The sequence below is a fragment of the Poeciliopsis prolifica genome, unplaced genomic scaffold, assembly GCF_027474105.1.
Source record: "Poeciliopsis prolifica strain line A6 unplaced genomic scaffold, Auburn_PproV2 SCAFFOLD076, whole genome shotgun sequence".
NCBI lineage: Eukaryota > Metazoa > Chordata > Actinopteri > Cyprinodontiformes > Poeciliidae > Poeciliopsis > Poeciliopsis prolifica.
Window position 1 is genome coordinate 564181 of NW_026562451.1, and position 25468 is coordinate 589648.

At 37.0% G+C, this 25468-nt stretch overlaps 4 protein-coding genes across 6 annotated transcripts; 2 read left to right on the forward strand and 2 right to left on the reverse strand.

Moving 5' to 3' along the window:
• The first annotated feature begins 927 nt into the window (after positions 1 to 927).
• On the forward strand, positions 928 to 4423 carry LOC129352440 (F-box only protein 30-like). Its single transcript, XM_055021448.1, has 3 exons — positions 928 to 1041; positions 2731 to 3960; positions 4119 to 4423. The coding sequence occupies exons 2-3, from the start codon at positions 2740 to 2742 to the stop codon at positions 4323 to 4325; spliced, it is 1428 nt and encodes a 475-aa protein (XP_054877423.1). The 5' UTR covers positions 928 to 1041; positions 2731 to 2739; the 3' UTR covers positions 4326 to 4423.
• A 971-nt stretch (positions 4424 to 5394) lies between these two features.
• Positions 5395 to 10672, forward strand: LOC129352437 (F-box only protein 30-like). 2 transcript variants are annotated; one of them, XM_055021442.1, is made up of 3 exons: positions 5395 to 5521; positions 7816 to 9838; positions 9942 to 10672. In XM_055021442.1, exons 2-3 carry the CDS (start codon positions 7859 to 7861, stop codon positions 10134 to 10136), a joined length of 2175 nt encoding a protein of 724 aa, XP_054877417.1. In that variant the 5' UTR covers positions 5395 to 5521; positions 7816 to 7858; the 3' UTR covers positions 10137 to 10672. The 2 variants fall into 2 exon arrangements, with proteins under 2 accessions (XP_054877417.1, XP_054877418.1); XM_055021443.1 differs by lacking the exon at positions 5395 to 5521 and adding an exon at positions 5555 to 5712.
• Positions 10673 to 12415: 1743 nt separating this feature from the next.
• On the reverse strand, positions 12416 to 16314 carry LOC129352439 (hydroperoxide isomerase ALOXE3-like). Its single transcript, XM_055021446.1, has 15 exons — positions 16229 to 16314; positions 15972 to 16132; positions 15595 to 15799; positions 15399 to 15480; positions 15220 to 15330; positions 15023 to 15123; positions 14729 to 14901; positions 14293 to 14436; positions 13939 to 14142; positions 13760 to 13846; positions 13526 to 13692; positions 13326 to 13447; positions 13164 to 13264; positions 12721 to 12891; positions 12416 to 12635 (listed from the first exon to the last, which is right to left on the reverse strand). The coding sequence occupies exons 2-15, from the start codon at positions 16116 to 16118 to the stop codon at positions 12456 to 12458; spliced, it is 1995 nt and encodes a 664-aa protein (XP_054877421.1). The 5' UTR covers positions 16119 to 16132; positions 16229 to 16314; the 3' UTR covers positions 12416 to 12455.
• Positions 16315 to 18027: 1713 nt separating this feature from the next.
• Positions 18028 to 24321, reverse strand: LOC129352438 (hydroperoxide isomerase ALOXE3-like). 2 transcript variants are annotated; one of them, XM_055021445.1, is made up of 15 exons: positions 24232 to 24321; positions 23949 to 24111; positions 23163 to 23337; positions 22501 to 22582; positions 22308 to 22430; positions 22113 to 22216; positions 21485 to 21657; positions 21233 to 21376; positions 20763 to 20966; positions 20589 to 20675; positions 20288 to 20454; positions 19341 to 19462; positions 19066 to 19166; positions 18719 to 18889; positions 18028 to 18615 (listed from the first exon to the last, which is right to left on the reverse strand). In XM_055021445.1, the coding sequence occupies exons 2-15, from the start codon at positions 24093 to 24095 to the stop codon at positions 18436 to 18438; spliced, it is 1980 nt and encodes a 659-aa protein (XP_054877420.1). In that variant the 5' UTR covers positions 24096 to 24111; positions 24232 to 24321; the 3' UTR covers positions 18028 to 18435. The 2 variants fall into 2 exon arrangements, with proteins under 2 accessions (XP_054877420.1, XP_054877419.1); XM_055021444.1 differs by having other exon boundaries at positions 23133 to 23337.
• Positions 24322 to 25468: the final 1147 nt, after the last annotated feature.

The window sequence follows — 25468 nt, forward strand, 5'->3', positions numbered from 1 at the left end:
CAAGTTCAAAAGCCTTGCAGACATGAAAACTTGTATGATCAACTTTATTTTTTTACTTTCAAATTCAAATATTCCAAAATGTTCTGAGCTGAGTATTTCCAAAATAGATAATATTTCTCTTTCAGGCCTCACCACTTTTTATTTTATGATATATATTTATATATTTTAGTGACTTTGCAAAAGCCATTTGAGACTCTAGCTGCATTGCTTTTGGCATATTAGATAATATATTTTAGTAGAAGAATTATTCTAATGTTTAGAAATACCTTTTTGATGTGACATATTGGTAATCAGAGTGGTCCCATATTGGTAATCAGAGTGGTTTTGTTTCAATTCTTGATGACAAGTGTGCTCATCAGTGCCGTTGATGTGCCCATGAGTCAACTCCTCCTGCTCCTGGGGGTTTCATGTTGTGTAGGTGACCCCAGACTTGAAATGTGGCATCTCCCACTGTCAACATTAATGAGCAGGCGTCTGTTCAAACCTTTGTCCTCAAGAGACTAAATAAATCTCGTGCTACACTGCCATCTCCTGTCGCAACCAGGCTATTACAGTTTAGTTTTGTAAGCCGTGTTAAGCAGTTCAGAGGTTTGTGGAATGACTTGACTTTTTGCATTAGCAGAAGAATGCCCTGTACGTTCATGCCATTTCTTACCATTTAACTAAAAATGCTAACAACGCTTTAATGAATTAATAATACTTGCTTTACCTTTGTCCCCCACATATGTAAATAACTTTAAAAATAAATGACAAAAAAAGAAAAAAATATATTTATATACATATTCATACACATAAATATATATGTATATTTATGTGTGTGTATATAATAAAAAAAAGAAAGTTAACACAAAAATCTGGAATAATAAATTCGATGCTACGTTATCCAGGTTCAATAAAGTTTCCGAAAGGAAAAAAAAGGGCTGGCGATTGTGGCTAGGCTAGCTAATCATGTTTCCACAGGCAACTATGCTAACACACGGGTTTACCCCATATAGACACAAACAAGTCGTATCACGCATTTTCCAGTGAACGTGACTTGAGGTAAGGAAAACCAGCAGTGCTTACATATTTTTGCAAAAACGTCCTTTGTTTTGGAATGCTTAACTTCCGCCCTAGCTAGTTGTTTTTAGCCCACATTAGCGTAGCTCAGTGGTATCAATTTCTTGAACAAAAAAAGAAAATGTTGTTGCACAAATATCTATATCAAAAGTATTTTATTGCTGAAAAAGTTACTGAAGAGGTGATGGTTGCAGTGTACTTTTTTGTTGACATAATATGCAGGCAGGTAAATTCTCCATTTATATGATTCTGAAAGGATTTGCAGAAATACAATTCCTTTTTAATCCTGTAGAAATATATTGTTCCAGACTGAAATCAACCGACTTCCCCAGCCTCCCATTGAATTTTTTTGTAATTCCATAGTGCTTTCAAGAATAGTTGGACACTAGTTATGTACATTTAAGCATCAAAATGATTGATATATGTAAACTGAAAAATCTGGTTAAACTCTCATGTATTAAGTGTTTTTGACTTCTGATTTATCACTGACCAGTGATCACAATTTTGTGATTTTAATTGTGATTTATCAGTTTTCTTCATTATGCTAAACACTAAACATTGTATCTTTGTTGATGTGTTCCAAGCTTGAGGTAGATGGCTTTCTTGCCATCACTCTATTCTTCTTTAGCTCTTTCGACAGGGTCCCTATCAGATTCAAGTACTGGGCCACTCCAAAAGGGGTAATACTACTTTCAGCTTAAACAAACATGTTAGTAAGACATAAAAAGATTGCCTTAAACCTAAATAGACTTAAGGTATAAGTAGTCAGAGTCCAACTGTATAAATTAAAGCTCTGAAACTTAAGACATGTTGGTGCGCAGTGACAGATTCCACCATAGTCAGATGTACAAATCCAATATAGAAGCTATGTTTTAATTTTGACCATAACTATTTAAAATAAAAAAATGTCATGCTTACGACAGGTTACCTTTGTGCTCACTAACATAAGGTAGTTTGCCATTGTAAATACTGTCAATATGTCGAAGTCAGTTGTTCTAGATAAGGGACGTACACTTTCTGATAAATTGCGACCGCCGATTGGTCACTTGCTGACAAATACCCTAGAATGATTGGGGGAGGATTGCTCACGTCTGCATGGGGGAGGAGTCAGCATCATGTCAATTGTTTCTTGGAAGTGATAATAAGCATAGACAAAGTTCAAATCCTGTTGGAGGATGTTTTTGTTGTTGTTGTTGTTGTTTTTGTTTTTTAACTCAGTATTTCATGATTTATTTAGATTTTTTGTCTTTAGATGAAAATACTGCAACACAATTTACATTACATTTAAGTAATGTTAAATAAGATGAAAAATAAATAAATCTAATATTCTCTGGGGGTGCTATGACTTTTACTGGTGGAGCTATAGCACCCTCTAGTGCCCCCCTTGCGACACCACTGCTTAGGTTTCTTTTTGTTAAACACCCTAGATAAGGTGCCACCCATATAACATTTTAGTTACCCCTTTTGTTATACCAGATTTTCACTTAGAATGGCTGATAGTTAGAACCTGTTTTGTTTTATGTATTCTTTTTATTTGGCACAACCTAACTGCCCCTTTCTCCTCCACAGTTTATGCAAACTTTTTAGATTTTTTTGTTAAGAAAATAAACCCTATATTTATTCATTTACAGAGACTGTCAATTATATTAAACATTTTATTTATTTTCACAGAGGCGCCCGATGAACCATTCCACCCCCTTAATTCTGAAGATGGAGAACCATGTTCACTGTATCTCCTGTGTTAACCAGAGATGCATGGTACAGTCTGAACCAGGAGTTTCTTGTGAGATTATCACATGTCCTTTGATGTGTGGGGCCATGTTTCATTCCTGCAAAGGTGATGAACACCAACTTTTGTGCCCACTTATGAAGGTTCCATGTCTTAATAGCAACTATGGCTGCCCAGCCATTCTGATCCGTAACAAAATCTCTGCACACATGGATGTTTGTCCGGCTGGGGTTGTCTCCTGCCCAGAGAGATGGAACTTGCACCCAACACAAATCTTGGATTTTAAATCTGGTAGGAAATTGGGAAGTATCTTGGATGAGATAAGGAACCATAAAGACCTTGCACTTGCTCTGGAGGACCATCAGGCACTCCTTGAGACCATAGAGGAGATGGGGATGAAAAACTTAATTCACAAAGATTTTGTTATTGAAGAAGCAATGCTGTTAGCTTTAGCATTGCCTGCTTCTGAGGCATCAACCGTGTCTTCCTCACTTCAATTGCAGTCTGCTCCAAAAGGATCCACAACAGAGGAAGTTGTTAGTGGAATGAAAGGTTTTAACAAAAGAGATATAAAGGAGAACTGTTCCAGTCTGAGCTGTTTGGATGAAAGTGGTGCTCCTGAAAATATTGGACTATTAAGTAAAAATGCAACCAATGGATCATTGATGGAAAAAGAACCTGTGACCCTTAAAATAATATCACACACTTATCCCCCCATATGCGGTCAGTCATTTCGCCGTGACCAATATTCTTCCCATTATCTAAATATCCACTGTGACTTTCACCCCAACTTTCGTGACCGCATAGAGTCCCACTGTCCTCTGGCATTGTATGGTTGTAGGTTTTCCCAGCAGAGGTTGTGGCCATCTACCCACAGGACCAGGGTGATTTACCATAAGCACCTTAAGTCATTTGTAATCATGCCTCCTATCAATGCGGAACCTGCAAAGGACTCCCAGTCAGACCGGTTTAGTGCGCTCCCCATTGAGATACTGTGGCACATAGCTAGATTCCTGGACAGTTTTAGCCTCTGCCAGCTGTCCTTGGTGTCGAGGACTATGAGGGAAGTGTGTGCCAGTCTCCTCCCTTCAAGGGGGATAGTGGAGCTGCAGTGGGAGCAAGGATATTTCCCTGGTCATCCTCACACTTTAAGATGGCGGGTCAAAAGTAAAGTGAGTAAAAAAAAAAAACTTGTGTGTCTGTGTGTTTTAAAAAATCCCTGTTATGTAACATGCACCATGGATTTAATTGTGGATGTAACTTTAACAGCTGCAAATTAGTTTTTTTATTTTTATGTATTAGTAAACTCACTTATCTTTTACTGTTGCAGGTGTGGAAATTCAGCCCTGCCTTCAGTCCTGTGTACTCGTGGCATTTTGTTGATGTTCCCAGCATGTCGGATCACATGAAGAAGTGTCCTTTTTTCAACAGAGCTGAGCTGAAGACTGAGCCAGTACCCCTTACCGCCATGTGCACAGAACAAGACAGACTCTCAATCCTGCATTGTTATCAAACCCTGCGTAGCCTCATTGCTTGATCAAGCAAAGCTCATCTTTATGAGATTCACTGTGAAATTATGGGAATGTTGCTAATAAAAATGTCCTTTCTTGCACTAAATCAAAATGTAACTTTTATTAATCAGAAACCTTCACGCTAAAATGATGTACTAGTCAGGTTTGTATCAGAAGAGAGGAGTAGACATCTTGGTTTGTGCTACAAATGTAAGTTTTGCATGAATGCCAGCCTGGGAAAGCCCTTCCAACCCCACACTAATTTCTCATGGATTTTTCATGTAATGGCCATAGCCTTGATATGTAACTACACTTTTTAAGTGCCCATATTTTTGAAAAGACAGTCTGGGTTTAAAGATAATCACTTAATCTATTAATTGTCCCTAATTCAGTGGACTTGCAGTGACAGTTTCTTCAAGTCATTGTGGCTTTAAAAAAATGCATGCTACAGAGGTTCAGGTCTCATATATCACATCTGAGTATCTCTCGTCTGCTTTTTCTGGTGTTCTTCAGAGATCCATTTTGGGTGCCGTTTTTTTTATCTTCATCCCACCCTTATGGCATCAATTTCAGAATATATTAACAATTTTGATTTCTAAGTTGATGTTACTCAGATGTTCAGCTGAAGCGCTCCCATTTCTTACAGTATGAATGGACTCATACATTGAAAAAATTTGGGATAGCATTCGATTCAAATTTAAGTGTACAACACTTTTTAAAATCTTCATGTGATCCATGCTTTCACCACCACACATCAACTGGTTTGTCACTGCATGTTGTTGCCTTTCACAAATGCAACTAATCATCTTCTGACACAAATCATAAACATTAATCTTTGTTTTTTTTTCCTCTTCTCTGGGTTACTGTTTATTAACTTAGAACATTTCCTCTTTGATTTTCTAATGATCCGATCTACAGCACTAGACTAAAGCAATTCTGCTGTATAAACTAGTGTTGTTTCTTTCAGCAGTACTGAAACGTGTTTTCCTTTTTCTCCCACTCGATTATATTGCAACCGCATAAACTTCACATTTTGTTAAATAAAGTTTTGAAGAGGGTTGGAGAAAAAAAACCCGGTCGAGACAATGACTGAGAGTGGCTAGCTATCTTTAGCAGTTTCTTCCCAGTGGCAACTCCAGTTAATAGACGGGTTTAGACGCATTAATGTGGAAACAGTCAAAGACGTCATAACACGCCTTTTCCTCTCAATACGACACACAAGGTGAGAAACATCTGGAACCTCGAAACATATTATTTTATGAAAAGTTGTTTTTGTTGTGAACTGCTAAACTTCCGTCCGAGCTAGCTGTTTTTAGCCAACATTAGCAACACTCAGTCCGAGCTGTAGCTAGCCTTCTATTGGTATCTTTAGTAGTTGGTATTGTGGAGAAATGACAGACGACAACATGAGAGGTTTTTATCAGGTTGATGGGTAAAAATATGTAGATTACCGAAACAAAATGTTGCTGTAAACTTTGCTACAGAGCTGTTAGTTGTTACTGAACTTTTCCTGTTGACATGAAGAATCTCCAATCTGTTATTGTCTCAGTTGTTATAAGTAAATTCGCTTTATTTTCTTGATAGCCATCCTAAGACAAGCTAAGATACGATTTTTGATTACTATTTGAGTACTTTATTTCTAAACGCTTTATTTCAACGTATGGAAATACATTGGAATGTCCTGAAGAAATATACAACCTTTTAGTTTTCTTTAGGTAGCTGAGTAGTGATTGCTTCACATTTAACACTTTTCATATTTTTTAATGAAAATCAACGCATTTATAACATCACTCTGTGATCACAAGTTGTTTTTCAAGCCCTTACTAACTTTGCTACTTAAAAGTTTTTAGTTGTTGTCATGTTAGATTTGTAGAAAATCAATTTGCAGCTTTAAAGTAAAGCAATGTGCAACAGCAGATCTATGTCCAAACTGCAGTTTTAGGACAACTTGCAGATTGGAAGGAAGGCTCCAATATGGAGCAATCCAATATCAGTTATTTTGGTCAAAATAGAAATTGCAATGCTATGAATCTTTGAGAAAGGAATTTTCTTTTTTGTTTGTCTTTTGGTCAGTAGCATAGTTTTTTTAATTGGATTCAAAATTAAAACGCAATTTTGATTAACTGCACAGCACTGCCTTTAAATTTCAAAGGACTTCCTTAATTTAGATCTTTTTGAAGTTTTGTCTACTTTTAGCTGAAAGTATTTTTTGTTTTGCGTATGCAATTGGTTGCTTGGCTTAGCTTGGGTTGAACATGATAAAAAAAATTATAATTTCATGTAAACTGACTGAAACTCTTGAAAAGGGATTTAAACCCCTTTAGTTGTAGAGCCTGAGGTGCAGAGGCATTCTTCTTTCTTAATTTGTGTTGCTTGTTTATGTTTTCAATCTTGCACATAAAATAAATGCTAATGTTGACTTTCAAATGCCTCTTAACAAAATCACCTAAAAAATTCTCACCAAAATTCCCATTGCATAGATGAAGTTCCTGAAACCTAAACATCATTGATCTCTTGCAACAGTGATTTGAAACAATGAGGCATTGATCAGTAAAGTCAGCAGCAGGGACATCTGCTGGTTGGTATTGTAATAGCAGTCTTTTAAGTCTGAAACAAATCACTAAAACGCAGTTTGTCTACTTAATACCAGTACATTTAAAACAACATAAATATTATAGAAATATCATGTTTTTGGTACTTCATTTCAACAATTGAAACTCACATATTAATTACAGGTATAATTACATATTTTAACCCTTTATTTCTAGCCATTTTTATGATTGACATGTGAATGAAAATCCAAAATTTGGTTTTTCAGTTACTTAGAATATTACAGAAGAGCAATCAAAAATAAACCAAATTGTCACCCTTTTGAAAATATAGTTTATTTGCATACACTCAATACTTGATTGGGCTTCCTTTTACTTGACTTTTTGCATCAAAGGAGGCGATCAGGCTGTGGCTTTGTTCAGCTGTAACAAAATCCCTGTAGCTGGTGCTACACTTTTTCCTTCCATTGCAATTTCTATGAATAGGCTTGGATGTAGCATTCTGCAAAACAACCAACTTTGTTAGCAATGGCCTATTGAGGACTACTCTCCTTGTAGAGTATGTAAATGACATCTACCAAGTCAAAATGGATTGAGTTAATCATTTTACACAGATATGCTTTTTTTGTAATTTGTAATACTCTAACTTTCAGAGATGCTATATTTTGGGTTTTCATTTACAGTAAGCTACGATATAATCATAAAAATTATACAGACCTATATATGATTAATATATGTATAAGAGTGTGTAATGACTATAATTATGTAAATAATCATTATATACTGCATATGTATTTTGATATGTATATAGAGTCAGTACAATATTTTCTAATAGCAACTGAATAGTGTTTGTCATTACCTATATATTTTAGCATTTCTGTGTTTGTGTATCTTTAAAACACACTGATATAATGTAAATACATAATTTAATTTGTGCCTAACTTTTATCTCTCTTAATATTCTGCAGAGGCGCCCATATCAACCACTCCACCATCTCAGTGGCTCTTGAAATGGAGCACCACCATGTTCACTGTATCTCCTGTGTTAACCAAAGATGCATGGTCAAACATGAACCAGGAGTTTCTTGTGATTTAATCGCATGTCCATTGGTGTGTGGGGCTGTGTTTCACTCCTGCAAAGTTGATGAGCACCAACTTTTGTGCCCACTTATGAGGATTCCGTGCCTTAATAGCGGCTATGGCTGCCCAGCCATGCTGATCCGTAACCAGATGTCTGCACACTTGGATGTTTGTCCAGCTGGAGCGGTCTCCTGCACAATGGAGTGGAACAGGTGGCCTGTTAGCTGCTTAAACTACACCTCTTATGAGAGCCTAATTAGTCTGTTGGAAGAGATGGAGCAGCTAGACATGGCGCTTGCACTTCAGGACCAACAAACACTCCTTGATTCGATGAAGATGATTGCCAAGACTCCATCTCAACAAGAAGATCCAGTCACTAGAAAGGAGATTAAAGCGAAACATTTAGCTTCACACTCGTCTGCTCCTGAAATCTCAACCTCGCAATTATCCTCCTCGCATCAATCCCAGTCAGTTCCCAAAGCTTCAGCAAAGGAGAAAATTCTCAGTGGAATTAATGGCTTGAAAGAAGAACACCTCAGCAAGCTCTATGAGGCCACCGTTGAGACTGCAAGAAGCTTAGCTGCTGCTCTAGACTTTGTTAGCACTGCCAGCTGTGGTGAAAGTAACTCAGTAGGTGAGAATGTAGGAGATGTCTTGTTACAAAGCAGTTTGGACAGTAATAGAAGCATTCAGAATGGACTGGAAGACATAAATTGGAGCAGTTCTTGTGCGAGTCACTTAGATGAAAATGCAGCTTTTGAAGGAATCAGTATGCAGAACAAAATCACAGCCAATGGACCATTGGCGGAAGTAACAAATGATGATACTTTGCAAGAACCTGCAACCTCACAAATGATATCCCCAGTGCATGTGAGCCACGGCGTGGCACAGTGGGCTGACCATGTAGTTCTGGACAATAAAGGGCTAGTTCTTTCAGGAAATCTTGGACCTGAGAGGATGCTGCCCCTGAACCTCTTCTACAAGGGCCAGGTCCAATATCCTTTAACTAATGGACAATTAGGTGCTAAACCAGACAAGTCACCATATAGGCTGCGGGTAGAAATGGAAGACAAAGCAGTTGATACTTCAGATTTGGAGCACGATGATGATCCTATGGGTCTTGGGGAGATTGATGCAATCCCACCAGCTCTACTCTTCTGTTTGGAAGAGTCCAGGGAGTGCAGAAGGATCTCTGATACGGTCTACATTGATGGTTACCGTGTTGACCTGGGCACGCAGACTTTCACATTTCCTGCGGCAGTCTTGGTGACTAATACAAGAGTCGGTGACATGGCCTCTGTTTCAGCCTGTGATCATGCAGCACCACAGCTCGCCTACCCCAGCCCTCTTCGCACCCTTCGCCTTGGCCAGGTCCTCGAAGCTCTGGATTCGGCGACGGTCCCATATAATCGTTACCTCCCCCCTAACCCCCAACACCAGCACACCTTTCCTTTCTTATGTGGTCAGTCATTCAGGCGGGACCAGTTTTCGTCGCATTTCAGAAACATCCACGGGGAGATTCACGCTTGGCTCAGTGGCTGGATAGAGCAACGGTGCCCTCTTGCATATTATGGCTGTACATTTTCCCAGCGGAGATTTTATCCATCTACCCGAGGAGCAAAGGTGGTTCACGATAGGCATCTTAAGGCATTTGGGGTTCAGCCCTGCACCAGACTGCAACCTCCAACAGACTCCCAGTCAGACCGGTTTAGTGGGCTCCCTATTGAGATACTGTGGCACATAGCTGGATTCCTGGATAGTTTTAGCCTGTGCCAGCTGTCCCTGGTGTCAAGGACTATGAGGGAAGTGTGTGCCAGTCTCCTCCAAACCAGGGGCATTGTAGAGCTGCAGTGGGAGCGAACAGATTGTTCTAGTGGGCTCCGTAATGTGTCGTGGCAGGTCAAAAATAAGGTGAGTTCAGAACCGATATATCAGTTTTCAATGAGTGTGAGTACTTTTGCAAAACAAAAACAAAATCTTTTTATGATCATTCAAATATATTTTAATGTTACAGGTGTGGAGATTCAGCACTGCTTTCACTCCTGTATCCTCATGGGGTTTTACTGAGGTCCCCAGCATGTCGGTTCACCTTAAGAAGTGTCCTTTCAATGTAGTAGAGCAGAAGACAGAACCAATACCTCTTCCTGCCATGTGTACCACACGAGATGGACTGTCACTCCGCCGCGTCCTACGTCATGTCAACACTTGACCAAATAAGGCTGAGCTGCAAGAGATTCACTAGCTTTATGTGAATGTGGCTAATGAAGTAAAATGAATTCTGATTAGTTTTGATTATAAACAAACCTGAAAGGAAAACATTTTTTTCAGATTTGTTAATGGTTTGTATGTGGAATGAAAAAGTGAGCATTCTCAATTGTTTTGCATGGATTTGTGCTGAAAGTGCACCTTTATTCTGCTAAGAAAACATATTTTGACAAAGATAATTGTGCACAACAGATTTATATTCTCCTGAAGATTAAATATTATTCTGCCTTTTATTTTTAGCCATGGAAAATAATATAATAAAACTCCATTATTTCTGAATATTATAAACAATGCCAGCACTTTATATTTTAATTCCTTCCAAATTGAGCAGTGAACCTTGTCTGAAGAGCTTCTGATCGCTACTAAAGATCAAGTTGCATGTCATGTTTAGGTTTATCTGAAGTTTGGATCACAGTTTGATATCACAGAATGACTAATGTACCTGATTGCTGCAGTTTAATAAAGTGTTTACTGACTTTTTATTTTTCTCTAAGGTGTCTTTCAATAGTTCATTTCTATATTTATGTAAGATGTTTGGATAGAAAGCAAATGTTGCCAAATCCAGGAAAATTAATCCAAATTTAGCTGAATGCTATTACAATAACATATTGTAATACATACTCAGTTTAACTGTTTCATTGTGTAACAACTATTTCAAGGGCAAAATAAACTGCCAAACCCCATCAGTAGAAAGAGAGGTTAAAGTGACAACTATTACAAATTTCACTTTATGCGATTCTAGTCGCCCATTCACGATTAAAACGTGAATGGGCGACTGGAATCCGGCCCTTATAAAATCTGACTTCACTATTACTTAAACCTATATTCAGGCTTTTACATGGATAAGCAAAATATCACATTTTTGTAAAAGTGAATTTTTCTGGATTTTTTTGTGCCAACTTAAAATTGATTCATGTGAAGCTTGTATAAATGGGTCAAACATGGACTGAATTATTTATCAAGTTTGCTATTGAGTTTTTACATTGTCAAAGAAAAATACAAGGCTGCATTTATATCTATAAAGATTACACCCATGGTGCTATTCATTCAAGGACTCCTTTATTGTTTTTGCCTTTTAGACTTTTTAGTGTCCAAATTAAATTGTACATATGTAGATTAGAGTTTATTATACTGAGGGCAGAATAATTTACCAGCACTCATTAACAAGGATTATATTGAAACTGAATTTGTATTTTTGGCCATTCCATTATCCCACTCCAACTTTTACTTTGCATAGCTTTCTTAGAAACAAACATTTAGTATAAGAACTGGGAGCCAATTAAAGTATTAAAATGTTTCACCTAATTAGCATTGAAGGTGTATTTGAGCTTGCAATGACCAGTGACAATTAGTCACTGCAGTGTTGTGACATGGTGTGTACTGAAAATGATCACAGGAATCAAAGAGTGATCCCTGCAGATTATAAAGACAAGCATGTTAAAGGTAAAGGCTATTAGACCATCTTCAGCTTGTTGCCCATATTCAAAAGGTCCATGGCAATGTAGCCAACCTTCCTGGGATAATACCAATAGTAACCAAAAATTCAGAACCTCTAAAGAAATTAAAGGTGAAATCCAAGGTCAAAGTACAGAGTCAGGTCACATTAGTCACCATTTCAGCCAAAGTGGACATTATAGGAGACTAAAAAAAGACCAAAATGCATATTCTTAGATTACAAAGCTTCTAGGAGAATGCCTTTCAGACAGATGAGGTTTTTGGCAAGTTGCATCAGTTCTGTGTTCAGACACGAAATGAAGCATACAAAAACAGTCAATACTGTGATACATGGGAGAGGGTCTGTTATGTTCCAAGGCTGTTGTGTCATAGCTAGGACAGGGCACCTTTAATCTTTGGAAGGCATGACAAAGTCTCAAGACTAAGCATTCTGGAGCTAAAGTGTCAATTTGTGTGTACACAGATTGTGGCTGTACCCAATTAAGTGGCAATGTTTTCCAAAATAAAAGCCCAGTTTTTACACAGGCCCTTTCACATTTAGTTGTAATGTACAAATTATTAAGTGACTCAAGTTATTCACCTCATTTTAAGACTTCACTGCTTTTCACCTTTGCTAGAAATTTAATCAATTCACTGTTTTGTCTGAACAGCTGTTTGACACCCTATCATGTCATTAAACTACACACAGTGAAGATACATTTCTATAAGCATTGTGGAACCCTGTGTCCAGGGGAAATGAACATTCAAGATTAAACGCAGAGCCTTTCTCACATTGCTTTATTCGTTTCAAACATGATGAAAACAATCCCTAAATGGTCACACTGTTTTCTACCACATCAGGGGTCAGATATGTGTAGGGGATTTCCAGCTGAGAATTTCTTGCTGCAATTTCTTCCCTCATGTAGTACAAGTTTGCTTGCAAGGCCTTGATAATCTTCTTCGGGACAGCCTCGTCAAAGTGCTCCTCTGGAAATTCACCCAGGAGAACCTGCATGTACAAGACATTTGAGAGGCCAGTTCAGAAATGTGAGATTTGAAAACCGAATTTTTAAATCCATCCCGATTTTTCTTACCACATCATTGTGCTTTTCTGAAAGAATCCTAACAGTTGACGACATGTTGACCGAGTAGTCAACATTTGGGAGAGTCTCCAGAAAAGTCTGCATGCTGGACTGCCCCTTGGTGGCTGGAGGAGGTTTGTGCAACAGGAGGGAGCCATTGGGTACCCAGCAGTTGTAGTCATACTAGAATAAAATATAAAAATGAAGAAAATCTCAGGCATGTTAGAATCTTATTCAAACATCAATTCAGAAAGTGAAAGATTCCAATTTTAGAGCTTTCAGTTAACTTTTCAAAAATGTTGGATCCCACAACCACCTCTCACCTCCATTGTGTAAGGTGAGCAGTCTGTGGCTCTGCTGAGGTATTTCACCGATTTAATTTAATCACATTTAAACATCAAGTCCATTAAAATTGTGTTAAAATTTAGTGTAGAAAATTGCTGACATTTGCCCACCTGTCCGTTGTTCACAGCAGAATGCTGTACAGACACTGTGAAGATCACCATGGTGATGAACTTGGACACTTCCTCAATTTCATTGAAGCATGATGGGAAACCTGTTGCAGAGTCACTGTTCATTATTCTGCAGCAGCAATTTAACAGAAAACAGATCTTTACCTGAATGTTCATTCGCCAAGAAGCCATATATGAATATCTCATTGATCCATTCCTGTAGCTCAATATCTTTAATCACATCACTGTCAGAAGAGTAGTAGTACTTCACCATAGCCTTCACAAAACTAGCAACAAAAAAAAAAATAAAAAAAATTGCATTTTGAAAAAAGTGCATTCAACTATAAGCTGCCAAGTTCAATTACTCTTTGATGTAGTTCCACATCTTCAATGCATCGTCTCTGTAGTAAAAGTTTGGGATTGACTCCAGTCCTCTTTCATTGATGTTTTCAGGCAGACAGAGGGAGCTGTAGGTGATTTGAGACATATCTCGTCTCATGAGCTCAGTCAGCCCCTCCTCTCCAAGTGAGCTCTGTTGAAGAAAATGCCTTAAAACCAGGAGTTTCATGAAAGGCTTCAGTAAGATTTTCCAGCCGTACCTCATGCAACACTCCCTCAGGTGAAAGTAGTAGTTTGCGGACCAAGATGTTTATGTGTAGCGTGTAACGAAAGTGCGGGATCAGCAGCTGTATAGACAAGACAAACCCAAGATTAAATTGAAGGTCCAGTAGCTTACAGAAAATATCGCTTGCGCAAGCTTTATAATGTCAGCTAATACCTTATAAAGGGGATGAATGGTTGGGAGACAGCGAAAAGTAGCAACAGCAAAGACTTCTGCTAGATAGTGAGTGTGCATGAGGTGATAGAGCGTCTGATGTTGAAGCAAGTCTGAACTCCTGAAAAACAGCTTGGCCAGAAGCCAATCCGTGTCAAGGTCACTTGGCAGAAAGATTGGGTTCTGCTCAGAGGGTTGTTGGTACAGCTGCAGTAGAAAAATACTAGTCAAATTGAGTTGTGATTTTGTCACTTTTGTATCATTAGGTCCCATTTTCATATTCACATGCCAAGTGACCCACATGGTTTATCAATGGAACATGGACATGTTTAAGTGTTTCTCCTTTCTGTAAATTACCTGTATGGCAATAGGCAACAGTTTTCCTTCAGGGTTCTTGTAAAACAAGCACAAACCAGCTGCAACATACAGAGGATTTCCATCTTTCTCTCTGGTTGGTATTCCATCCATTATCTTCTGGTCACATAGAAATATATTGCCTTCCTGTGTGGCGGAAACAAGTTCGATTCAGTACATTTGTCCTTTTGTCATGTTACAACAATCAGTCTATTCTGAGAATAGAAACTCGGTAGTAGAACTGAGATTTTAAATATTGTTCTTTAAAGACAAAACTGAGTGCATCAGTCCCCTTTCAAAAGTCAGATCTAAAGTTGTGGAAAAGTACAAGTACATTTCTAGCTGAGCACCTGAACTAGTCTTAAAAAAAATAAATAAATCCTTCAACACCTCCATTAAGCATTGTTTCATATTTGTCACATGAAATCCAGAATATCACCTTCATTTCCTTTTTCAGAGTGGTTCCAGTTTCCAGAAAAGGTTTCACCATCTCATCAGTCACTGGAAAGTTTGGGGGAAGTTTGGAGCAGCGCTTTATCACATTGGGGTTTGTTCCATTCAAAAACTGGGATCCAAAAAAATCATCTTCCTTCCAGTGCTCTGAAACATACTCTGCAATAATAAGTTAAAAAAAAAAAAACAGAATTCTGATTTTCTGAAACACACTGCTGGGGAAAAAAAAAAAAAAAAAAAAAATCCAAGTAAATATTTATAGCAAGAAGGCTTCAACCACCTGACATCTTTGTCTTTTTTAACCGGAAGATCGCTTTCATGTCTTCAATTCGTTTCCATTGACCAGTCTCAGACAGTATCTCCATTGCTAGTCCAAGAGAGCTGAAGCATAGAGTACAAAGCAAAAATCAGCGAACACATACCAACTTTAAGGTATTAGGAGCACGAATAAGGGGTAACCTGGAATAATTTACTCACACTTCACGTGCATTTTCCAGTTCAGACATGGAGAACCGAAGTTCTGCAACAAGCTCAAATATATCTTTGAAGTGACTGATGTGCATCAACCCATCATCAATTAACGCCCATCTAAAAACAAAAGTTACAGTTTATATTTGCTCAGATGCAATTCCAGATTAACTTGACTGGAAACTTACTGGTAAGTACCCTTATTAAATGCCAGTTCTTTTTTTCTGTGCTTAAGCAGCAGAGGATGTTCTTCTTGCATAAATGTTAATCCTTAGACACACACAAACAAAAAAAATATACCATGAAGATAAATATACCCAATAATTGGCCTTGTAAAACCTGCAGGGGGTCAGCATTAGTAATATTGTGCTTTAAAAATCAGACCTTTTCCTCCTCTGAGCTCCACAAATTCCCCCCTGGAAATCCATCTATAACAAGGGAAAAGGATTTCTTCACCCTCTGGAGTCGTCACTTCTATTTTGGAGCAGTACCACTCGTCTTCTGGGAAGAGTAGAAAGGGATCCTTCTCAACCTTGATGAGCAGAAGCGTCCCCAGAGATGATATGGTTTTGACTTTGTAGGTACCAGTCTGAAAGTTACCAAATAAAATATCATCAACATGCCATCCTACATATCCATATCAGCGTGATTAATGTTTGACAAGCACATCCATGTTTGTTATGACTAAAGGCATACAGTTTTATGTTGCATGCAAACCTTTTATTTATGTTTTTATAATGTTTAAGTATACAGCAGCTTGCCTTTACAGCTCTAAAGTCAATCCCAAAATTGTCCAACTCTGTGCGGTCACTCCACCCTTCTGTCCCAATCAAGATGACGTAGATGTGATCTATAGTGCCTCCAAGCCTCATGGCACCAGTTGTCACCTTGAGCTTGTATTCAGCCATAGCCTGAATACACACTGCAACAGGAGAAAAAAAACAAAAAACAAAAGTTCACTTTAAATTCTCAACATAAGACTGAGATGAACAGTTAAGTTTAACTTAATTTGCCTTACCGGTGAAGGGTTAACCAACGAACAACGTTACCAGACAGCTAGAACAAACTTTGAGGAGTGAAAGAAGCCAAACAGCTGAACAGAAGCAGGTGGAGGTGGTGCACATTAAAAAGAAGAAAATGGCAATTATGAAAGCTGAAACAGGTGTTCTGTTAATTAGTGACAATCAGCAGGTTAATTAAGAGGGTAAGGCAGAGTGAAGTGTGAAAGCACTTTGCTCAGAAAACGTAAATGTGACATGAGAGCTGCAAAAACTTAAATGAAAATGTCTTTTAAACATTTTTTATACAGAAATTAAATTTACCATCAAACTGGAATTAGCAAATACTTTATTTCCACAGGAAAATAATGTGCTCTAAGATTATCTGATTTTATTTGAAGAAAATAGATGGGTAAAATAAAGCCTCTCCATTGCTACCATGGTGATAGAGAAACCATTATTTACTAAATTGCCAGCTTGTGTCAATATGTAACTTCTTATCTTGAAATGTTTAGTACTAGCCTGAATGTTTTATTCCAGTATTGCTAGACAATTCTATAAATAAAAGGTTAAAGTCTGCATCTATTCACTAGTTAGCCAAATACAAAGTGATTAAAATTCTGCATCACATAGACCCAAATAATTTGAATATGCTGACTTGGGAAAAAATGCACTGAAACGGTTGTTTTGATCACTTTATTTTTCAAATTGATTTATTATATTCAACAGTTTAGAAATAGGCTATTTAAATCATGATCCCCCAAACAAAACACAAATTTCAGAATATCTGCTCCCTCATCCAAATTTTCTAGAATTCACCCTTGATATATAAATGTAACAATTTATCTAGGAAGCTTGAAAGTAGAAGAAACAATTAGCAGAGAAGTTAAAGCTACAACATCAATTTGTATTTTTACTAAATTTGTTGTGCAGAAGCCTGGTTTCACTCAGAGCATGGGCACTTGAAGCAAACTTGGTAGTCCTTGCAGAAGTCCGATATTTGGTCTTTGTGTTTCTTCGGTAAATAAACCCCTTAGAGGGGATGTAGCTGAAACATAACAGAAGAGATGGATAGTTGGCATTAAGATGAAACTTCTAATATTTTTGTCTTTTGAGTTGCCATTATATTTCCAAGATTACATCACATGCCTACTTATCACATTCTGCATCTGGTTTTGCAAAAAAAAAAAAAGCTTTTCAGAATCCTGGGGAACAGACCGGACGGCCCATCCTTGTCCACCTGATGATGCTTGCTTTGCTCTAGCCATCAAAGCTGTCACCAATGCTCCCTTACCACAATGTTTTCAACCTCTTGTTACTTAAAAATGGGCTAATGTGCAGCCTTTCAATTACAAACATACCTTTTTTTTTTTTTTGAAGGGACGAGAAGGATTAAAAGTCACCTATTTTGATATTTTCAACAAGAAAATCAGTGAGGAGCTTTGAGATTTTAGAGAAGATTAGCAAAATTCCATCTTCAGCACATTGTAACTTTTTGCTATTTATTGATTCCAACAGTGTGGAGGTAACGCCACACTTAATGGAGGTCTTCATTACTGTTACTTTGTTCTCCTGAAATATTTTTCTTACAAACTTTTTATAGATATTTTTTATATAGATATTTCTTTAATTTCTGCTATCTTAACCCAGTCGTTTTTGTTAGTGAATTATCATCGATCTTCTTTTTGAGTTGCGTTGGATCTCACCTCAAAAGCTAGTTTTGTTTCACTAAAGTCTTTTGCCTAAGTCTTCCTGTTTTCTGTGTGCATTTCAACCCTTTTTTTGTTTCTTCCATGGCTGGTCCCAATGTATTGAACTTTAGATTAGGGCTGGTGAAGTTGTCACCTATTTGGAAAAAGAAAAATCTATAATGAGAGTTTAGATTTTCAACATTTTATTGCATTTTTTGTTGATTGAGTACTCTTACAAATAGACAAAGTTGTACAGATATCATAATCAGAAGTAAAAACAAAGTCTTCAGTTTTTTTCAACCCAGTTATTCTGCCTTTGGTAGATGGAGCCAAAGCCTGAATTTGCTCCCAGGATTACACAATTTCAAAGCAAAATGGAGAACATTTGCCGTTAAGAAATTAAAAACAAATATAATTTAAAAAATCCAATCACTAGAAAAATAAATGACACAATTTATGCAATTATCTGGAAGAGCTGTAAAACTTTCAGGAGAAGTCAGCTAAAAAAAAATAGAAGTATCTGCTAGCCTTGTTTCTTAAATGGTCACACTGTTCTCTATAACAGCAGGGTTCAGATATGGGTAGGGTATTTTAAGCTGAGAATTTCTTGCTGTAATTTCTTCACTCAAGTAAGATAACTCAGCTTGAAATTCCTTAGTCATCTGCTTCAGGGCAGGCTCATCAAAATGTTCCTCAGGGTATGTACCCAAGGGAACCTGCAGTCAGAAAAAAGCCATTAAGTAAGGCTCATGCACCAGTTCATTTGGAGAACAGTTTCAGAATTATAATGATTCTAGTCTGAACAGACATAAAACTCACCACATCAGTGTACTTGTCTGAGAGAATCCAAAGAGTTGACACAATCTTTACTGTGTCTCCAATATTTGGGAGAACCTCCAGAAGCGTCTGCATGCTGGACTGCCCCTTAGTGGTGGGAGGAGGTTTACATAACAAGAGGGAGCCATTGGGAATCCAAGAGTTGTAGTCAAACTAGAAGAAAAAGTTTTACTGTTTTATTAGTTCTTCATTACTTACAACACAAATGAAATGATAGAAGTTGCAAATGGTTCATTTTTGTTTTAGTATGGATATTTTACTATTATTTTACAATCACAAGGTCATTTTATTTCCCAGACATTTCAGTTGTATAGATCTTGTTTGCCCACCTGTCCATCATGAAGAGCAGCATGTTGTGCTGACACTCTGAAGATCACCATGGTGATGAACTTGATCACTTCAGCCACAGTGTTAAAGGACGACGGACAACCTATTGCATAATTTGTACAGTTTTCACTCCAACTAAATTAACAATGAAAACAACATGTTACAGACAGTATTTGGCAAAAGGAAGATTTTTCTTGTACCTCATCACATTGAAAAATGTTGCTACTTTAAGGAAATATAAATCAAGATCAATATTATAGGTTCGTCTGGCACTCACCTGACAGTTTGTTTTTCAGGAAGCCATGTGTGAATATCTCATTGATCCATTCTTGCAGCTCAGAGTCTTTGCACACATTGCTGTCAGAGTTATAGTAATATTCCACCACAGACTTCACAAAACTAGTAAAAAGTAGAAAAAAGTACAAATTCATCTTTTCTTTAGTATATTTCTGGGAATAAAACACCCTGCAGAAGTATTCACATGCATAATTTTATCACATAACAACAACCATCTGCATTGCATTCTATTGAAATTTTATTTTGACCCAATTGTGAAAATAAAAGAAGTTCATAAAATATGGAAAGTATTTATATTCAGGCCCTTTCGCCCTTATTTTGACAACCCAAAATAAAGTGCAGCTCAACCAAGTATTGTTACAAGTCAGCTACTATATTTAGTATACAAAAATAAAAATGTCCACTCTTCAAGAATAAAATTTGAGCATAGATGCAGCACTATTATCAGGAAATGTCAGCAAATAAACACCATGAAATGATCCCAGCTACAGGTTTCCACAAAATGTGTAGGGGACACCACAGGAAAAAAAAAATGTGTACAGCATGTTTCTCACATTAACATGTGGTGGTGGCAGCATTATCCTGTGGGATAGTTTTTACTAAGCAGGTACAGGAAAGCTTTTCATAGTTAATTGGTTGATAGATTAACTCTGGTTGTTCAATCTAGAAATGAACCTGACAAAGAAGTGGCATCTAGAGGAAGGCGCTCTGACTGGATGAGATCAAATCAGAGTACAGGAAACTAATAATTCATAATAAAGTTTGCCACTGCAACCTTATAAAATATGTACAATTTCAGGGTGTACAAACATGCTTGAAATGTTCTGTGTAATACCCCATTCTTATATTTTTCTGAATGAATCACTTTTACATTATAGACAAAATATGTTTTTGCTTAAAATGTACAACAGCTTAACAAATCATTACCTGCTGACATAATTCCAGATCTTCAAAGCATCGTCTCTGTAGTAGAAGTTGGGAATCGTCTCCAGTCCTCGAGCAGCGATATTCTCCGGCAGACAGAGGGAGCTGTAGGTCATCTGAGACAGCGCTCTTCTCATGAGCTCTGTCACCCCCTCCACTCCAAGAGAGCTCTATTAACCACAAAATCTGCCATAATTAAATTATTCTAAATCACTTTAATCATGCAAGTCTTCAACAACAAAACATGTCTTCTCATTGCCAAAATAGGAGTGTGGTGTTAGAATTGCACGTTACACTGCAGTACCTCACTTAAAGCTCCACCAGGACCAAGGAGAGTTTTACGGCTCACTATGTTTATGTGTAGAGTGTGGCGGAAGTGTGGGATCAGCAGCTGTGTAAATAAAGCCAAAATGTATTTTTTTAAAATTAAGTCAAACTAAAAACATTGCTCTGTCAGCTGTATTATGTCAGTTGATACCTTATAAAGGGGATGAATAGTTGGGAAGCAGCGGAGAGTAGCAACAGCAAAGACTTCTGCCAGATAGTGAACGCTCATGAGATGATGGACGGTCTGGTATTCAATCTGCTCTGAACTCCTAAAAAACAGCTTGGCCAGAAGCCAATCTGTTTCCAGGTCACTTGGTAGAAAGACGGGGTTCTGCTCAGAGGGTTGTTGATGCAACTGAAATGAAAGATTTTATGGAGGCTTTTATAAGTAGATTATTGTCTGATGTTGATGTCATTCAGGAACACATCTGAATTGATTGGTTGTTGCTAAGATGAGTCCCGTAATGCTGGTTTCCCATCACTGTAACTTTTGTTCCTTAATGCCACACAGTTTAGTTACCAAAAAATTAGATAATGATCATAATGAGAAATTCCAATGAGCTAAAACTGCATTCTGTTCACAATCTCATTACAGAGCTGGCTTTCCCATCAGGCCATTACCTGTATCGCAATTGGAATCAGTTTTCTCTCAGGGTTCATGTAGAATAAACACAAACCGGCTGTCGCATTCATAGGATTTCCATCCTTCATTCTGGCTGGAATTCCATCCATTATCTTCTGGTCACACAGGAATATATTGCCTTTCTAAGTAGGACAAAGAACTCTGCTAGAGTCAGGCAAATCTTTGGAGAAATTGACTAAATGCTGTGGATAATTAAAGATAAATGTCAGTCCATGAATAGTTTTTTGAACCTTCATTTCCTTTTCCAGAGTGGTTCCAGTTTCCAGAAAAGGTTTCACCATCTCATCAGTCACTGGAAAGTTTGGGGGAAGTTTGGAGCAGCGCTTTATCACATTGGGGTTTGTTCCATTCAAAAACTGGAATCCAAAAAAGTCATCTTCCTTCCAGTGCTCTGAAACATACTCTGGAAAAAATACAAGTAAAAATAAATTACATTATTTTATCTTATAGCAAAAATAATAATAAAAAAGTCTTAGTAGCTCCATGTTACATCATCCTTGTAAGATTTTCGAAATGTCCAAAATAGTGCATGTACAAAGTTATGATTAGTCTTTTGATCTCTGTTAGCTGTGCTCTGCACATATATATGTATGTAGACTTTTTGTGCTTGGGCATACATATTACATTAGTCATAGAGAATCTGTTTAATCTTTATAAAAAAAAAGAAAGAAAAATCTGGACTGGACATACAAAATAAAGCTTGCATGTCTCACTAGGATTTTCTTTGTATTTACAAATTGACATTGTTTGCAACCAAGCACTTTGGTGTGATGGATCAATTAATCTCCTTGTTGAAAGACATCAGACAAGAGAAATGTACAAACACCATGTTATTTTTACTGAAGTGGTGTGATCTACCTGATAGTGTTGTCTTTTTGGACCAGAAGATTTTTTTCATGTCATCGATGTCTTTCCATTTTTTGTGGGATTCAGCCAGCCCTTTGAATTTCAGTTCAGAGCCTCTAAAACAAATGTGCGTAAATCAGTGCAGACATATCGGTTTAAAAACAGAAGGAGATTGTGATGATGATGATGTTGTAACATTTGCCTCACATCATTCTTTTTGTATATTGAACCTGTTCTGATTTGGACAACGAGAAGCAAATTTCTGCAGGGAGCTCAGATATGTCTTTAAAGTGACTGGTATGTGGCAACTTCTCATCAGTAATCTCCCACCTGAGACAGAAAAACAAGTTTTAAAGATTGTTCAGATTAGCTCCTGTGACAAAGTGTAATGGAAACTTACTTGTATAAACTCTTTTTAAGTTCTAGTTCTCTTTTTCGAAGATCGGTCAGCAGGGAATGTTCCTCCTCAAAAACTGTCATGGCTTCCACATTTAAAAACGATTACATTCAAATTAATTATTACCCATATATGAATAGATTAACATCCGTTATTTAAAATGCATTTGGTGGCACTACATGTACTTTTATAGTACATACTTGCTACTTACCTGTAATTTCCAAGCACCTAGAAAACTTTTATAAAACTTCCCTATTAATATCCCTGAACTAACCAGATACTTTCCCAGAATTAACCAAGTGCTCCTCTGGCGCTTTTCAGACTTTTATTTTTAGAAACTTTTCTAAAACTTATTTTGAGGAACTTTCATCAAACTTTATAATTACTTTCCTGGAATTTATCTACCTCTTCTTTGTTGTCTAAGTTGGTGACCTTAGACAACACACTTTGTCTAGTTTTTTAAAATATAGAACATGCTTCAAAGAATCCTGCAAAGTTCACAGCAAAAATAATCAGTACTTTGCATTATAGTTCCCAAAAATGGTTTGTGAGTTCTGGAAAGTCTCCTTTACAGGTAAAGTACAAGATCTATTATGTAGTGTTATCATTTAAAATAGGTTACATTTGTATCACACCTTTTCCTCCTCTGAGCTCCACAAGTTCACCTCTGGAAATCCATCTGTAGCAGGGGAAAACAACTGTGTCCCCTTCCGGAGCCGTCACTACGATTTTGGAACAGTACCACTCGTTTTCTGGGAAGATGAAAAGAGGATCTTTTTCCACCTTTATGAACAGAAGTTTCCCCAGAGATGAGGCGGGTTTGACTGTGTATGTTCTTGTCTGAGAGACAAAAAAGAAAAAAAATTAAATGTATTGATCTAATGCGATTAAACTGAAGTATTACATTTATTGAGAGGAAAATAGTATTTGAGCCTCTACTGTGAAGACTTTATTTATTTTTATGTGTGAGGTAATTTGCTTTTATTTTCATGTACATGTGGTGTAAATGTCTTGTTTGTAGAAACATTGTATAACTATATTTCCTGAGGAAATCATTATTGTGATCAATACTTATTTGACCAACTATACTTATCTTTGTCAAAACATTTAAAGAATGTTTGAAATATTATGTCCTGAATTTCTTTCTGGGTGTGTATGTGACATTCTATTACTGTAAATGAAACTAAAACATAAAAGACTGTAAGCAATGAAGGTGAGAAAATCAGGGGATTAAATACTTATTTTCTTCACTCTGTTCTGTAATAGTTCACACTCCTAAAGGTATCATTTTCCAATTACATTAACTTATTAAAGGTAAAAGAAAGGTGTATAAAATGACAAACATACAAAGAAAGAAAAACACAAGAGTCACAAGACTAGTCGATCACGCTTTGAAAACTTGATTAACTTGTTTAAAAATCAGAAACCACGTTTAACAGAACGCAACTTGCCTTCCCAGCTTTAAAGTCGATCCCAGAATTGTCCAACTTTGTGCGCTCACTTTGCCCTTCTGACCCAAACAAGATGACATAGATGTTGTCTGTTGTCCCTGCATGCTTCATGCTACCAGTTGTCACTTCCAGTTTGTATTCAGCCATTGTTTCTTCGAGGCAGCTGTCCAGAAGAAAAACAAAACTGTGAATTCAAACGTCTAAATGAAAGTATATTACGTTTCTTAATCTGAATGATAATTCTCCTAAAAAAACAACCTGTGAAGTCTCAATAAACACATACCTGTCTTGTTTAAATCAGCCTCAAGACTAATTCAAAATGCGACTCTTCACCTTTGCCTTGAATACATCATGAAGGAATGTGAAAGAGGCGTGTTCTACTAGAAAAGTAACATGTTCAGTAAAGATTACCTGCTGGTAGCCAGACTGCTTCGTCCCATTCATAACTAGAAGCTGTGCAGTTGGTCTCAAAGGGAAAATAAATCTTGTAGGTTTCTTGCCCAATTTTTGTCCAAAACCGGATTTATCACTTAAAAATGTTCATTCATCTGTGGTGATGAATGAAGAGCTGCTTTATTTATCATCACCACAGCAGAAATAAAGTTAGTTTGTGTTCCGACCCAAACTGGCTCTTTCTCAAGACCAAAGTTTGAGCAACACTGAACATGCCCCTACAAACAATTCAACAAAATGACAAGTATTGGGCTGGTTGGATTTTTATTTTTTCAGTTGAGATTAGAGATTTAAAGCCCATCATCACAAAAAGGAAAACGACACATTTTGAACACAGAAATGTTATGTTTGGACCATGGAGTGGCCTAGACAGTTGTTCATAAAACAATCATTAACTGTGTTGCCCTCCACATGGAGGTTACAGGTTATGTAAGAAGCTGGCTGTTCAAGATCCTGATTTTAGGTATAGTTTAAAAGATTTAGGATTTTAAGAGTCATCACATTTGAATGTCACATTGTTAGTTTATTTGTTTAAGATACATAAAAACACATTAATACCATTTTTCTGTAACTATACCACGTTTACTTCATGGCACTTCATTACCAGAAAATGTGCTCATCTCTTAGCAACAGATTAACAACAAATATTGTTATTGTTCAAAAAACATAAGATTTCTTCTGCTCTTTTTAAATACTACTTATCACAACTTAAGAATTTCGCAGTTGGTGAAATTTTCAGAAAAGTGAAAATATTTGTTTTGTGGGGTTTTTTTTTGTCATTGGTGGTAAGTGTATATTATAAAACAAGCATTCAATACAAAAGTAAAAATTTGATTTATACTTCGTGGTACTTCGTTAGAAGAAAAAACACTAATTTCTTAACATCAAATTAATATTGTTGCTCATAAAACATAAGCTCTTTTGAAATACTGCTTACACAGAAATTTTACAGTTGGTAAATTTTGTAAATGTAAAAATCAGGTGTTTACTTTGTGGCACTTGGTTACCAGGACTTGCTCGTCTCTTAGCAAAAGACTAACAACAAATATTTTCAAAAAACATAAGAT